Raw genomic sequence first — 16,634 nt, forward strand, 5'->3', positions numbered from 1 at the left:
GTGTGGGGGGGTGGATTGTTGAGTTGGGGGTGAGAGAAACCAAGAATATTTTTCTCAGCGAGTGCCCCCACACAAACTGATGATAAAACATAAGACGGCTTAACGTCTGCAAAACGGTGACACAAGAGTCGGCAAAACAGGCTGAACTGTGGCGAACGCACTTTGTGTGTTTTTTCTGCTGAGCTTATGTGGTTTCTGTCCCCAGCTGGCGAGCAGGAAGAGAGTGTCAGTGAGAGAGACGATAAGGTTCGATTGCAAACACACACACACACACACACACACACACAGGAGAAGGAGTGTTTCTGTTGAGCTATTTGAACTTCCAAACAGGTCAAGAAAATGTTTTGTCTCTTAATCATAAGAAATAATTTTTAAAAAAAAGACAGAGAGGAGAGATGCAGTGAAAAGCCAGGGGGTGCAGTGGGGAGAATGGTTAGATGGACAAATGGGATGGACTGGAAGGAGAGTGACCCTGAGGGAGAGACAGGGAGAGAGAGAGAGGGAGAGAGAGAGAGAGAGAGAGAGAGAGAGAGAGAGGGAGAGAGAGGGGGTTGAGCAGCGTGGGAGGGAGGAAGTCCTACACTTGAGGACTTTCTGGTGAAGCGCGTCAGACGCTCCTTATGAGAGGAGGCGGCGGACTTTTCGCCACCAGTGAGGGAAGGAGGCAGGAGGAGAAGGACGTGGAGCTGCATGCCAGTGGGGTGAAGAGAGAGACCCCTCCTCTCCCCTCCGTGGGTCAGCCGAGACCGAGAGACGATGAAGAGCCAAATCTCCAGCGCCCTCTCCGACTTCTTCTTCGAGTATGAGACCCCGCGCCAGGTGCTGGTGAGGAACAGGAGGGTGGGAGTGGTGTGTCGCCTGATCCAGCTGGGGGTCCTGGCTTACATCATTGGGTAAGACCCACATCGTTGGTCCTTTTTCATTTTTGAAAAAAAATATATAAAAATGTGCTTGGTGTTTGGAGAGGCAAAAGGCAGGCTTAATGAAGAGAGAGGCTTTGCATTGTTCTGCATGTTTCAGCTTGCATGTAATGACACAGCCTGCTGCAAAAAAGTGACTCTAGAAATTCCAACAGTTCCAGTGACGCAATCTTTTGTTGCCTTAATTTGCATTGCATGAAAAAAGAAAAAGCATCACACACTGATTAAATTATTAAGAAAAAGATCATTTTCAGAAGGACGACTTCCTTTTTTCATTTGACTTCTGGAAGGCTGCTACTTTCCAGTCAGTGTTGTTGACACAGGCACTGTACTGTGTAAACCAAACAAGAGAAGAGCAATGACCGATTGAGTGATGGCACAATCAGCTTTTATTATCTGGCCATCTCAAGTCGAGACAAGGAAGCAGCATGCTTCTTAACTTACGCACGCTATCAGCAAAACACTTGCTCTGGCACGTTGGAGTCGTTCCCTGGAAATTCAGTCAAAAATCTCACTTTAGTGCACTGCATCTGGGTATTTTGTTAGTATGAAATTACGCATGTGTTGTTTGTGTATGTGCTCCGTGTGTGTGTGTGTGTGTGTGTGCACCTCTGAGCACCAGAACCTGAGGAGCTGCGTGTGATGAACACGCCGAGGCATATGCTCACACAGATAACGATCAACCGCTGGCCAATTCGCTGCCACGCGGTGCGGACGGAGACGTGTTACCTTTGTTTCTGGTGACGTTTGACCAGTAACGTGACAGAAAAAGATGGATTGGGGGCGGGGGGGGTCTTCATCTGCTAATGGCAAGGTTGCCTCACAACAAAAGTGAAACAGAAGGGGCTGACGTGGAGCTGCTGCACACTGTTGGTTTCTCTTTCTGGTCCTTGAATCTTGGCAAGCTTTCAGTGTCAGGCCAAAGGAAATGACACGTTTTTTTTTTGTTGTATTGCAAACGTCGACTAATCTTAAAGGGGCACTATGTAGTTTTGGAGAAGAAACTCAAATTCGTTAATGAACTCAGAAATAGTTATCTTTATGCATAACTGATTAAACGAGCTGTTCTCAGAGGAAAACAAGTTCCCCTGGAACGATGTTTGAAGCTAGAAAGGTGGCAGGGTCCGCCACATATAAACGAAGTAAAGCAGTATGAAGCTGTGTTGTCCTTTAAGGTCCTTTCGGTTTATTCAGTCACGAAAACAAACAGTGTTTGTTTTCTCAGTTTGTTTAGGCAAAAGAACAAAAAAAAAAGTCAGTGAAGATCTTTTCTCAAAACTACGCAGTGCCCCTTTAAGCTGAGGTAGCTGAAATAAAGACAAACAAACAAAAAAAAAAGAGAACAGCCAGGGTTTTCTTTCACAGGCTTGGTTTTGGTCGTAAGCTCCGTCCTGCCACCTGCCTTTTGTAGCTATCAGCCCACATTAGGGCCTGTGATGGGCATGGAAGGAGATGTGATTATGACGCTGTCTACATCTTCCCCTTCAAGATCCGAGCAGCCGGCTGTCAGGTCGGAGGAGAGGTTAGCGCGTGTCTCTCAGGCACTGGCAGTGAACCGGTGAACCACTGATTACCCTGTCAGGAATATTAGACTTCAGTTTTAACCCCAGCCTCGCCACAAATACTGCCGCTGCTGTCTCGCTTTTTCATTTATTCCTTTTTTTACAACAAATCACACGTCGTGGTCCTTGGCGATGAGTACGGTACGTGTATCTTTTAGTGCTTCCATGACCTCACCTGACAACTTTTTCTCCCACCGCCCTCATAAATGAAAGATGCTGCATCGCCGGCCCGCTACGGTTTGGGAGTACACGTACCAGATGGCGCTCCGCACAAACCACGTGATTGGTCCAGAAAACATTTGATGTGTGAATTGAAAACAAAATCTCCTCATAAAAGCAGAGACCCATTCAATAGAGGACGGCAACCATCATTACGATTTCCATTATCAATTCCCCTCCTCGTCACTTTAACCAAAAAAAAGAAAAGCCGATCCATTGTTTGCGCTTTCACGTTTCATTTGTCGTCGGGGGTGCAGAAGGAACTCTAATCTGCGAGTTGCAGTTGTGGTAGAGCAGAAGAAGAAAAAAGCCCCCCTGCACATCAAGCGGCAGCCTCCTCCGTGCCTCCTTCTGTCGGAGCAGATACAGATCTCACTTAGGCTGCTGTTTTTGGAGGATCCTTCCATTATTTCACGCTCACGGATTCCTTTTTATTCCATTAATGTGCTCTATTTTTTTTCCCCTCCCCCCCAGTCCCCCTGAATGTAAGCTCCGACGTGCATAATTTGATTTGCCAAACCGATAGAAGTTGTGGCTCTTAGCCTGCCATGCATACTTGATTTCAGCGCCGTTTAAAAGAGATGTCTCCGTTCGCCGAGTTGCCCCGAGTCGCTTTTCGTTCTGACAGAAACAAACGTGTGCTGCAATGGATGTTTGTCCTGTAGGCTTCCTGCCAGGGGGTAATTGCTTTTCACACCCTATATAAAATAGCTTTGGGTGTACGTGTGTGTGTGTGTACATACGGTATCTTCCTCAGCGCATGCCAGCTGTTACCCATACTTCCTGGCAAGACGCACTGTCAGAGAGTTGTGAGGGTGAAGCTGCAGTTTTGCCTGGTGGGAAGCCTTTAATGTGACAGAGGGTTCACTTCAGGGACTTGCCCTTCTGGAGTCACCTCAACATAACTGCAGTCTTTCCGCGGTTCAGAATAACCTGAACAAACCTGGATAGGAACATTTAACATTCGGCCTATGAAGTGAACATCCAGTGGTGCAGAAGTACTCAGATCCTTTAAGGAAAAATGAATACTGCTTGCAAGTAAAAGTCCTTGAAAATCAAAACTTAAAGGTGTTCTTTACATGTATAGACTCATACTTAAGCAATCCCTCTCAGTCATCACTTATGACCCACTAAAGGTGTGTGGTGGTGTCTGTATCTGTGTTATTTTATTTTTCCGGGCATCAGCGAGTCTGGGGAAAGACCGTTGATCTGTTGAGTTTCGTCCCAAAGCTGTCGATACCGACTCCTTGAGTTGGTGGCGCGCCAAGCCAAAGCGTCTGTGTTAATCCCCTGGAAGTGTTGACTCCACTCGAACACGTCAAGTGACAGATCCGGCGTAGAATGCCTTTAAGTAAAAGTACAGAATCGTTGTTGGAAAAGTAAGGTATGAATGGTCAACGTGCTCGCTATATTACGAGGGCTACATGATATAGTTTATAGATATATAGATTTCTTGTTCAGCTGATGCCGATCTGCTTCTCCTTCTTCTGCCACCTACTATATCGGGCCGATCATCTTTCAGTCCCGTATGTATCATGCAGCCCTATATATTATCGTAATTAGATTGTTAACGCGTGATGTGTGAACATGTAATTGTTGTAGCTGCTCGAGGTGGAGTTTGTCGTCCAACCTCATGGTCAGGCTCCTCCAAAGTGTCACCAGATAAGTGTAAGGGGGTCGTGAGATGGTTGACGAGCGAGGCAAAAAATGATTCTACAATCATTCGAATATCTTGTTTGTTTGAGGGACACTTCTCTAATCTTTGCTCTGTATGTAAAAACACTGAATAGGTTTACCTCATCAGGCCAATTACAGTTATGTAATTGAAACCATTGGAGGCATCGAAAGGGGAAACGTGACTTAAGTGTAACTGCGCGCTCATAGTCTCCTACACACCGCACAACTCATATCTGCTTGTATCTCGCATCTTTATCGGAAACATGACAAGGAGCCACAAGTGGAAACCCGTCTTTTCAATGGCATGAGAGTGAGATTCAGATTCCGAGAGTAACAGTAGGTGGATCTGTTCTGTAGGAAAGTTTCATTATTACTCAGAGGCAAAAAGCACAATACAGCATATTACTGTGTGTACTTTCTACTGGAGCCACTTCCACTTTAAATCAACAGATGTGTAACACAGTCTGAAACTGGCGTGTTGCCACTTAGACGTAAATATTAGTAAAAGTCTGTACACTGAGATTCCATATATTTGATTTATCATAGTGTTGAGTACGACCGCCGTCACTTTACATTACACAACTACAGTCAGTTGCACATGTGTCCCTGGGAGATATACTGCTGTCATGTGCGACTGCTGTGCACGCCCTGCATGACCTTGCCTTTGGGGTTCACTGGGTGGTCGGCCGGGGTTGAGGGAGGCTCTGAGGTGCTGATGGGTCTGACAGGATGCTTTCTGTGTCTCACACAGGTGGGTGTTCATCTACGAGAAAGGCTACCAGTCCTCGGACACTGCGGTGAGCTCCGTCTTCAGCAAAATGAAGGGAGTGGGCTACACCAATGTGAACGGAGCCGAGAGGGTGTGGGACGTGGCCGACTACGTCTTCCCGCCGCAGGTGAGGAGCCCAGGGCAAGTCACTGACCATCGTAGGGATCATGGTAAATCTGGGTCACTCTCAGATGTCATGAAGGCAACATGTGCAGTCCATGTATCAGACTGTCAGAGCGAATGACCATCAAGCTGAGTCACATGAGAAACGTTAAATTCGTGGTCAGATCGTGATGCATATCAAGGTTTGGTCATGCCTCCTCTGCATCCGCGTTGGCTAGATTTTATGCCACATCCATTCGATGACGACACAGTGATAACCTATCTCTGTCAACATCACGTTATCTTACTTAACCAGAGTCGTTGCGTGCATCCTATAAAAGAGCAGAGAAAACAAGCTGTCAAAAGGAACACTCAAATATATTTACCTAAAGTGTTGTTGGGAAAGAGACACGGTGAAGACTGTCATGTTTGCTTTGAGGTCTGGGTGTGGGCCTCTTTAGAATTCAGAGCCGGTTCTCAACCTGGTTCGGTATATTAAACCCAACCCACAGGATAAAAAGGTGCCTTTGGTCGTGTGCTTTGATCAACTGCCAGTTCCTCTTTGTTCTGAAATCCACTTCTCTGTCTGTGAGTAATCCCCAGACGCCCATTGTTTTACTTTGGCTGTTTTCAGCAGAGTGAGGTTTCAGTTTGAGAGAACCACCTGGAGTATGTCATCCCGTCTGTTACGATAAACTTAGATCTCTCACGGCTAAGAAGTTGCATATTGATGCATCCGGCATCTTGTCTCAGTTGCGACGTTATCGATGATACCGTGCCACATGAATAAAATTCCCATGAACATAAAAAAGCCTGAAGGATGAATTCACCCAAAAATGATTTACTCACCCCAATGACGATGGAAAGTCGGGTGAATGTAGTCCACGAAATATCCTTGGAGCTCCACACCACTCCTAACCTGTTAAGCTAGCTGGTTCAGGCTATTTCACCAATGCATCAAACTCCAACAAAAACTGTCTTCTCTTATTCCAAAATGTCCAGTAGATCCATTTCAGTTACATATTTAGTCGAAACAAAATGTAAAAAAAAAAAAAAAAACCAACCCAAACAAATAAATTACGATTTGATTGAAAGCCCATTTGAGCAGATATGAGTCTCTACGCCCGCTCTAGAACCTACAACAGCTAATGAGTGATCATGTAGACAAGTTGACCCACTCTCTCTTTTTTCTCCTCTCTCCTGAGCCACTTCCACGCCAGCCTCCAGATGATTGGGGCATCATGTAGCCTGTTAAATTTCACATCCTGCGATATATAGTTTATATTAGTTTTTAAAGCCATAAACAATTCAAATAATTAATGGAAGTTCATGTAGTTTCATGCCGCCGAAGAACTTTTTTTTTTTTTTTTTTTTTTACTGTTTTACATTCATAAAGTTAGTATAAATAAGGATATAAAGAGCTATAGCAAGCAGGGGTACTTTGATGTTTATGCCAGGCGCCTAAATATAACTTAGAAAATCATTTGTTCATTTGCAGCGGTGTTGTTATCTAATTTGAACTTGAACCATGTAATACTATAGGAGATGTGGACCCACTGTGTTTTTGAGCTAATTGTAGCTACCGGTCATCTGCAGGCTTATTTTTGCATTAGAAAATGTAGGCGAGAAAAAAAATATATATATATTATTCAGTGTGTTCAAACTCTGTAGATTATTACCAGAAGCACTAACAAAACTTAGGGGGGGGGGAAAAAATCGTCCTACAACCTTTCATAGGAACCCCTTGCTGTGAAGCTCCAGATATGTTTTGTGGACTACAACTTTGCACTACTTTGGGGGTGATCGGAAAATCAACTGAATTTCATTTCTGGTCGAACTTTTAATACATATATAGATTAATTAAAAATGATGGTACCATGTTTTAGCAAATACGATTATCGACTTTCTTGCTAGATGAGAAGGTCGTTACAACCCCTACATTTGTCTGCTAAATACAGCCAGAAGGTTTAGGCGAAACTGGGTGAAGCTGCGTGCCTGGCTCCGTACAAAATCTTCCCACCAGCACCTCTAACTGTGACACGATGCAAAGCAAATTTTAAAGGCAGTGAGAGTGCACGCAAAGTCAATGGAAGGACTTGCTGCGGATTTGCCCGTGGGGAGCGTGAAATTGATGCAAAGACATGAGAGGGAAAGGATAAAGCAGAGAATAGAGAACTTGAGTTTCTCTCGTAGTTCTGAGTTCAAGAGCTGCTGAGCCATCACACAAACATGCACAAACACACGCCGCCATAGACACGGCCGCTGCTTCCATCACTAGCGGACTTACGGCTAATGTCCGTACAGTCGGTACACTGGCCTTTCGGGGCGTATCAGCAAGGACGGCACAAACAGTCCAGCAGTCAAATTTGTTAGAGTGACGTGAGGCAGAAATTCGCTTCGCGCTCTCTGTCTGAAAAACAGCTCAAAGCTCACTGGTTCTCAAGTCATTTCATCCAGAAAGTTCTCGCTCGCTGCCAAGACATAGTGCATGACATAACCCTGTTACAGCTCTGGCTACGTGAAAGTAAAACCTCCTGTGAACCAAGACATGTTGTTTTTGCATTGTTACACATGTTGAACCGATCAAACAGTGGAGCTGTTACAGCGCGTCACACTTCATAGAGTGTTGTTTGTTAAAGGAGAAATATTGTGCTCATATTCAGGCTCATCATTTTGTTTCGGGTGACTACTACAACATGTTTACATGCTTCCTAAGCTCAAGAAACATCAGCTTTCTCATACTGTCCATTGCTGCAGGACTGACTGAATCACTCTGCTTTAGCTCCTGTCTCTTTTGTCTCTTCCAAGTCATGGAATTAAAGGTGGAGCTACTGACAAAGTGTTTCATATATATATATATATATATATATATATATATATATATATAACACACTGAAGGAAAGGAAAGAAACTAAAAAAGCACAACATTTTTCCTTTAATAGGTGAGCTTTTAAAAGTGATGGCAGCTATTTCTAATAAGTGTCAGTTAGTTGGTCGCAAGGCCCTTATAAATCCTTGTAAAATACATATTAACAGTAGTGATGTGCATTATTATATGTATAATTATTCTTACTATATCGCTTATTATTAGACATTCTAAGCACTAATAGGAAACGTGATAAGAATTTATGGACTGATATGATAAATGAGCCTTTAAAGTTTCTTATAATTGTTTTTAATGGCATTAAAAAACACATTTATTGACTTATTTACCTTTTGTGTCAAAAAAACCTTTGCTAAGATTTTCTGTTTCTTAATTAAGATTAATTCATATTTTATGAATATATTATCATATTCATACATGTATTAGCAGTTAGCTGTGCTTTTTGCAGTTACATGATCTAGCAAGAACAATTCCTCATTACAATGTCTGTGCGCAAGTATGAAGTGCAAGCCACCTAGTTAGCTTAGCTTAAATCAGGGGAAACATGATAATATGTTAAAGGGTTTCCTTCGGTGTTTTATATGTTCTTGTACACATTGAAATTTAAAAAGCCCAAAGTTTGCACCAACTGAAGCTCCTCTCTCCCACATAAAACAAGGCTCCTGAATCGCCTCATCAGTAGTCCCACCTTAAAAAAATGTGACTTTGTGACATCATGCTATGAAGTCACCATGTCAGATATTTGCATTATTTATGCAAAGCTGCTAGTGTGTTGCTCTGTTGTTGTTAGCGGTGCTGGGTCAGGCATGTGTGAGCTGACCAATCAGAGGAGACCAGGTATGCAGGAGGGGGTGGTGGTTTTAAAGAGACAGGAGCTAAAATAGAGTGTTTCAGAGGAAGTGTACGGCGCTGCAGCAGTGGACAGTATGAGAAAACACGTCTTTGGGCACTAAGGCAAACCATCAAGTAGTAACACAATATATTATGGTGAACCTGAAAATGAGCATAATATGTCTCCTTTAACAGTTTCCTGGCTCTAGCTTAATACCTGCAATACAATTACAAGAGTGGTATCAATCCTCTCATGAAACGGTCAGCAAGAAAGCAAAACAATTTATTTTTTTACCAATGAGTTGAACTGTTCCTTTAAGTTAAAAAACAGTTGTATAATTTCTTCTATGACTCTGGAGAAGCGGTCTAAAGTTTGAGGATAATTCTGTTCACGTCACCTCAAGTTAGGCCTGAGACTTAAATGATTCGACAGAAAACTTACTTGCCCTGGGCACTGAGTCTAAAAGATGGTGGAAACATGCGAGGCAGGTAAGAACCATTGAAAGACTCCACTGAATTGCATTATGGGAACAGTAGTGCAATCCAATGTTTTTTGGAGCTTGACTAAATTCATGAACGACAAGTCAAGATATCCCAGCTGCTACAGCACTGAATTTGTCTCTGATTTTGTAAAATGTGTTTCTTGAAATCCCCACAACTTTTTTTTTTTTAAGTCCTGCTAGAATACACCTTTAAGTTTAAATGTTTTCTCTGCCAGAGATTTGAAACACATCATTGTGGGTAAAAACAAACAAAGTAAAATGCTTAATGGATAACCTGACATATTACACACTAAACATGGCTTTATGTGACTTTTTTGGGATGTAAGATGCTTTGTTTTGAAGGTATTTGGGTTATCAGCAGGGTCAGTCTCGGGTTACAACTGATTAATGTTTAACAGGCTGCCTACAATAAAGTTAACATGTGTTGGATAACAGCTCGTCGCTCATCGCATCGCTTCAATGAAATGCATCATAAATGAGATTGTTTCGAAAAAAATTCACGCCTCCCTTCTTTTTGTCTCAAACCCTCAGGGAGACTCGTCTTTTGTGGTGATGACAAACTACATCATAACTGAAGGTCAGAAAATGGGAACATGTCCAGAGGTCGGTGAAATTTGTTCTTGCTTTCCCTCTCCCCTTCTCTCTGACTCCTTCGCCCACTCTGTTTTTCCCCTTCTCCCTCCAACTTGTGCACTTCCATAAATAGTAAAACAAAACGGAAATTGGGTCTCATTCCAAGACTGTTTCTGTAATTGGGTAATTGTTTGAGTGTGGAAAGGCAGAAAAAGACTTTTTTCAACTCTTTTATGCCTCATGAGCAGCTGCTGTACGCTGCCAAATATCACAGTGAATGCAAAACCTTTCTTTCGCTTGTTGTTTTCATGTGTGAAATGTGCTGGCTTCCTCACATCTACATTTTAACGGATGTGTACACACACTGACCCCGATCTCTTGTGTGTAACAGCTCCAGGGCAAGGCCAACTGTACCAAAGATGCCGACTGTGAAGGAGGGAGTTTCAAACGTACGGGACATGGTAAATCCCGACGGCCTGACAGTGTGCGACCTTTAGCAGTCCTCACTCTCTCCGTCTGTGGCCACGCTTGCATCTGTCCGAACCTTCTCGCTTTTTTGTTGTCTTGCTTTGTTTTGGCCAGAGACGGGGCTCTTTAAATGCATACGCTCAAACCTCCTAAAGTCGGGGGCAGGTCGATGATGCACTGGGGGGCGGTTTCAGGTTGTAGAGCGGTGTATTTGCAAAATGGGTTGTGGCTCTTGAGAACTGCTGTAGGACGGGATCACAAGGTAGAAACTAAAACACACACCGGTGTCTCCGCTAAGGTAAACATTTAGACATCACGTCCAGCATGTCGTAGCAACCAATTACACAGTGTGTGTGTTTGGTATTACTGCGTGCCTTCGAGCGAAACTCAGCCTTGAGCAAGTAGACACACGCATGTACATATATAAGCAGAGACGTCACAATAACCCCTGTGCATAGGAGCTGACACAGATCATAAGCTCACAGAGACATTAAAAACAAATAACCACTGGGACAGGAGCTGCTTTAATAGGTCCAAACATGTACAGTATTGCCAGTTCAAAGAGCAGTTATATAAATTTATTGTCCTCCATCTGTCCCAGGGTTGAATCCAGAGCCTTTCAAGTCCTCTGTGACTCACATCAACTTCAATAAAGACCAATGTTGGCCGAGGCTTTAGATCTGTCTGTTTCCGACCAGTCAAATTCACCTTGAGGTGCTGGTATCTCTTTACATGCGGCGTGCTGTCTCGATGCTTGTAGACAAGTAAACACGAGGGGCGCCCCCGTAGCCAAACAGACTGGTGGGCTTCGGGAGACTGAGGACGAGGGACCAAAAACGCCTGCTGGAGAACTGTCTGTGAACTCATGTGGCACATGATCAGAGAGACTGATAGCGAACGAAGCAACATGGAAAGAAATGACATGTCGGGGGGGGGGGGGGGGCAGATAAGGGGAACGGCTAGTTCGCTGTGCTCGCTTTGCTTCACTTTTTATATCTCGCTCACTGCATTTGATGCTAGTTCAAGATAAGATGATGAAAGCCCACGCCTTTCTTTCTTTTCTCTGCTGCTCGAAACACATGTTCTACTTCTGCCAAATGCTTGCTCCAGTTTTAAGTTTCGTCTCCACTGATGAGATATGTTTCTGTTTCAAGGACAATTGACAGGAGTGTGTGTCCCTGCCAATAAGACCTGTGAGGTGTTGGCTTGGTGTCCTGTTGAGAATGATCACAACATACCAGAGTATGTGGAACATTATTCCGAACGCAAACTGATACTGACTTGTGATGCTTGCCTTTGTAGTAATTCTGTGCTGTTGAATGGATGAGACACATTTCACAAAAATATCACCTGTGATCGTTAGCATACTGGATTTTGACACAACCCTCTCTCTTTTGTTCATTCCCATCCAGCCCCCCTCTGCTGATGTCTGCAGAGAACTACACACTGTTCATCAAAAACTCTGTGACTTTCCCCTTGTTTCAGGTCACAAGGTGATGGACCTTAGTCATATTAAATTACATTTAGCACAGCAAGAACTTGTGATAAATGAATAAAAAGGTGCAGGTGTAGTAGGAAAGATCACACTTAAATGTGCCTAGTTAACTGCAAACAAATGTATAATAACATATGTATGAATCTTAATAAAACAACAGAAAAGCTTAGTGAAGGTTTAACAATGACATAATAGCTAAACTTAGCCGTTTTAACATTTTCTAAAACAAGTCCCCTGATCCTTCAGCTGTTTAGGAGAATTCTGCAACAACGTTTCATTGTGTAGATCCAGAAAATGTTTTGCGAACTACAAAATGTCATCCAGCTTTCAAGCTTCTACTGCACTAATTTAGATTTTTCCTTCTGTAATCCGTCTCTCAAAGTGTGACACAAAGTAACCGGAGTGTCCCTGTCAGGTTACGATTATGCAGGATTGTGTAGGATTTAGTAGCATCTAGCATTTAGGTTGCAGACTGCAACCAACTGAATACACCTCGTCTCACCCTTCCCAGTGGTGAATACAAAAAAAAAAAGCAAGAAAATGTGAAAGAGCACGTTGGTTTGTCCATTCTGGGCTATTGTAGAAACACGTCAGACTCTCTGAAAAGATGATCAGCTCCCTCCGTTGATGTAAAAGGCTCATTCAAAGGTAACATAAGCACAATGATTCTTAGTTCCAGGCGATTAAACACAATTGAAAACATAATTACAAAAATGGCACTCCATTTCCTTAAAAGTCCAGGTGTTTAAACTCATGTTATTGGTAAAAGTATGCATGTAAAATGTCTCACACTGTCTTTAAATGCTTAAAGACAAAACAAATCTGTTAAATACTTAATTACCAAAACCACCTCTAGCATCCATTTCAGCGATGCTGTAAATGAAGCTAGAGAATAAGAGAGGACTTTGTTCTTTTAATTGCTCAAAGAAGTAATTCTAAGATGGTCAGTTAACTATATTATTGGACTCAGTTTAGTGTTAATTGCACCAAGATGAAAGAAATCCTAAAAACAAAATCATGCATGCAACCTGAGCAGACCATATTTAAGAATGGCCCCTTCATCTGTTATATGCAAACAAACAAACGCTATTTAATGTTTGCAAAACTTAACACACTGACATAGCTCTGTGTAGAGGATCACTTGGTTTTCATAACGACCTCTTGTGCTTTCAGGAGTAACCTGGTGGAGGGTATCGATAGTTCTTACATCAGGAAATGCCTTCATGATCCAGAGAAGGCCCCGCTGTGTCCCATATTCAAACTGGGAGACATCGTCAAACTGTCCGGCTTCAACTTCGAAACAATAGCTAAAGAGGTAAGTCAGCTGCACCGGATCAACACTCAACACTGAATGGAAAGGAGTGTTCTACAGGTGGAGAGGCGGATTTATATTCCATTGATCACAGCTGCACATAATAATGTCACGTATGATGTGCTTGTGTCCTGACAGGGAGGGGCCATAGGTATTGTAGTCGACTGGACGTGTAACCTTGACGTGGATATAAAACACTGTAAACCAAAGTACAACTTCCATGGTCTATATGGAAACCCCGGTGAGACAGACAAAGCCAGAGCTTCAGTGGGCTACAATTTCAGGTGTGTAGATACTGTATACTGTGTTGTTTTTACCCTGCAGATTTACCTCTTTATTCTAAGCCCTGCTGTTGAGATTTCGGGAATATATGCGTATTTGTTTTCACGCTGAGAGTGAGATGAGAAGAATGACACTACTCTCATGTGTGTGCATTATGCATGAAGCTGGAGCCTAGCAGGAGGTTAGCTTAGCTTAGCACAAGACTGGAAACAGGAAGCCAGCCTGTCTGGCTCTGTTCTGTGGCTTGCATATAACACCCCATGTGGGAAATATAAATGTTTACCAAATGCTTTTGGCAAACGCATTTGATGTGACTTCCTGTGACGCATCCCTTGGCTGTTCGTAGGTATGCAAAGCATTATCTGGACGGCAGCGTTCAGAAGAGAACCCTTCTCAAAGTGTTTGGGATCAGGATTGATATCATTGTGCAGTCACTGGTAAGCGATACATTTTTGATTTATTATAATTTCTGACTTGAGAGATAGACAAAGGGAATTTTAAACACTTGGCTCTCTGTCCTTCACAGGCAAGAAAGTTTGATATAATCCCAACACTGACGGCCATAGGCTCCGGAGTGGGCATTTTTGGAGTGGTATGAAATACATAAATACCTAATACTGAAAATAATTAGAACACTATAACAATTTCACAGATCTGCACATTTCATGGTAAGCAGGTGATAATTACATGCTGACTTATTGGAAATTATCCTCCAATTACCACAATACACCTCAAAATGTATTAAAGATGGTTTATCTGCTATTGTCCAATAATAAGTTCATACACAGGTGTACATGTCATTTATTTGTTATGTTTCCAGGAAAGTTCTGCTTCACTTCTCCCAGTCACTCCATCTTATCTTTCCTACTAGTTACTGTCTAACCTCCCCTCAGCAGGCCACTAAACTGATGTGAGTTGTTGCAGCTTCATTTTTAAATTAGTCTCCACCCAAACTCTGAAGGTCAGTCAGTTGTTTTTTCAATTTCAAACACTTCAGCAGATCAGTCCAACTTTGATTTTTTTTTTCCTAAATGGCAATTTTTCTATAGATAGCTACCATAAATTGCTAATGACAGACCGATACAACTTCATAATCGACTTTAATGTACTACGATGTAGTGACCTGCAGAAGCTAGACTAACAGGTTGGAAACTAAGATGCCACAACTTACTTCAGTTTAGTGGCCTGCTGAGGGGAAGTTGGACATAAACTAACAAGAAGTTGAGCTGCAGAAGCTTACTTTGATTGAACGGCCTGTTGAGAGGAAGTTGGACAGAAACTATTTTGAGGTTCAACTGCAAAAACTCACTTCAATTTTTTTAGCCTGCTGAGGGGAAATTGGACATAAACTAGATGGAAAATAGACAGCTGGCATGACCAGCGTAAGCTAAGCAGAAATCACCTGGATGTTTCCTGGAAATGTATGAAAGACAATTTGAGGTCATTATTGTGGTAATTTGGGGGGTAAAAAAAAAAAGAAAAAAAAAATTTTAAGAAAAGAAAATCAAACATGTAGCTTGGTAATCACCATCGAATTACCACAAACTTTCCAGATGTATAAAAAATAAAATGTTACATCATTATTCACAAACTGAAACATTTCTGATTCTTTTCTCAGGCAACCGTAGTGTGTGACTTGGTGCTGCTCTATTTGTTACCAAAAAGAGAATTTTACAAGAACATGAAATTCAAATACACAGACACACAAGCACAGGTAAGCTCTACGATTGCGTATGAACTGCGTACCTGATGTAGATTCTGTTGTGACGTGACATTAGTTTGAACACAAGGTGGCAGCACAGACGCATTTAACAGTCATCCACAGTGCAGACAGACACAGAACAGACCTCCACAGTATTTAGCGGTGTCATTCTTTATCTTGCGGATGCATATCAGTTTCTTGTGAAAGAATGCCTCATACATCAGATCTAGACACCCCCACACGCACACAGGACTAGCTGCAACCTTCAGCCACCATCAGATTAATGCTGTGTTTATTCCCATAACATTCATAGCCAGTGCAGGACCATCTATGCTCGGTACAGTACAGCCTTTTAATCTGATAGAAGATGAAATCTCCTTACCCCCTTCCCCCAGACAGTTTCCGTCTTTTACTGAAACAGGCAGGACGTTTTGTATTTGCAGCATGACAGCGAGTCGCTTGGTTTAGACACAAGCGTCTATTACACCCTTGAAGCAAATGCAAGACAAGCCCAAGACACTGACCGGTCCAACGTGAGTGTGTACAGAAGTCTAGACTCCAGAGTAGATGTTTCTTATTTTAAATGTATACACGATCATGTGATGATGAGGAGAATCCTTCTGGTCTTTTCCCCCCTGAGAGGTCTAAATGTCTCCTGTTCTGTGGATTTTGACTTTGACCCTACAGGACCCTGATTCAGAGGCCGGGAGCTCAGAGACTGAGGCATCTAAAGTAAGAGGTTGTTTTTTTTTTTAAGAGTAAGAGGCCTCTGCTTTCATTTCTGTGATGTCTGATGTGTCATTTATCTGTTTCTGTCTAGAAGTGACTTGGGAGAAAAAAGATTCAAACGTGTGCTGCACTGGAACCCTGCAAGACAACACACACACACACACACTTACACAAATGGACTTTGGACTGGAGAGGGCACAGTCAAATGACATTGCTCCACATTCCACTCTTCTCTTCTCGACCTCCAGCGGCATTCCTCCCCTCCGAGAGACTGTGACTCTCACTGTCGTAGCCCTAGCGTAGCTAAGCTGTGTGCTTTCTTTGGGTGTGGTTCGGTTTTTACTTTTGTCCCTACTTTAGGTGTCACTCCCAAACTGTCTCCACATCTGTGCCGGTGAAAGATTCTGGCACATCAGCGCTCGCGTGTGTGCGTCTCTGAAAACAAGTCGTCCATTACCTCTGTCACTGTCTTTGTCAAAGCAAGATATACACAAATAAAGGGTGGATGACGTGCCACTGTCGGAGTGATTCATCCCTGTGTGCACTTTGTGATCGACAGCTGAATTCAATAAATGATGTACAGTACCATACCTGGCCTTTTTTTCC

The 16,634-nt window shown here is 42.8% G+C and overlaps 1 protein-coding gene across 5 annotated transcripts; it reads left to right on the forward strand.

Moving 5' to 3' along the window:
- Window positions 1–567: 567 nt before the first annotated feature.
- p2rx1 (purinergic receptor P2X, ligand-gated ion channel, 1) lies at window positions 568–16,618 on the forward strand. 5 transcript variants are annotated; one of them, XM_030438756.1, is made up of 14 exons: window positions 572–893; window positions 5,130–5,274; window positions 9,999–10,070; window positions 10,432–10,501; window positions 11,663–11,750; window positions 11,921–12,001; window positions 13,177–13,318; window positions 13,454–13,599; window positions 13,944–14,034; window positions 14,124–14,189; window positions 15,216–15,311; window positions 15,743–15,832; window positions 15,987–16,031; window positions 16,120–16,618. In XM_030438756.1, exons 1-14 carry the CDS (start codon window positions 757–759, stop codon window positions 16,123–16,125), a joined length of 1,275 nt encoding a protein of 424 aa, XP_030294616.1. In that variant the 5' UTR covers window positions 572–756; the 3' UTR covers window positions 16,126–16,618. The 5 variants fall into 5 exon arrangements, with proteins under 5 accessions (XP_030294614.1, XP_030294615.1, XP_030294618.1 ...); XM_030438754.1 differs by having other exon boundaries at window positions 568–893; window positions 15,743–16,031; XM_030438755.1 differs by having other exon boundaries at window positions 568–893; window positions 10,432–10,489; window positions 15,743–16,031.
- The last annotated feature ends 16 nt before the right edge of the window (window positions 16,619–16,634 follow it).

Source organism: Sparus aurata, chromosome 13 (assembly GCF_900880675.1).
Source record: "Sparus aurata chromosome 13, fSpaAur1.1, whole genome shotgun sequence".
Lineage (NCBI taxonomy): Eukaryota > Metazoa > Chordata > Actinopteri > Spariformes > Sparidae > Sparus > Sparus aurata.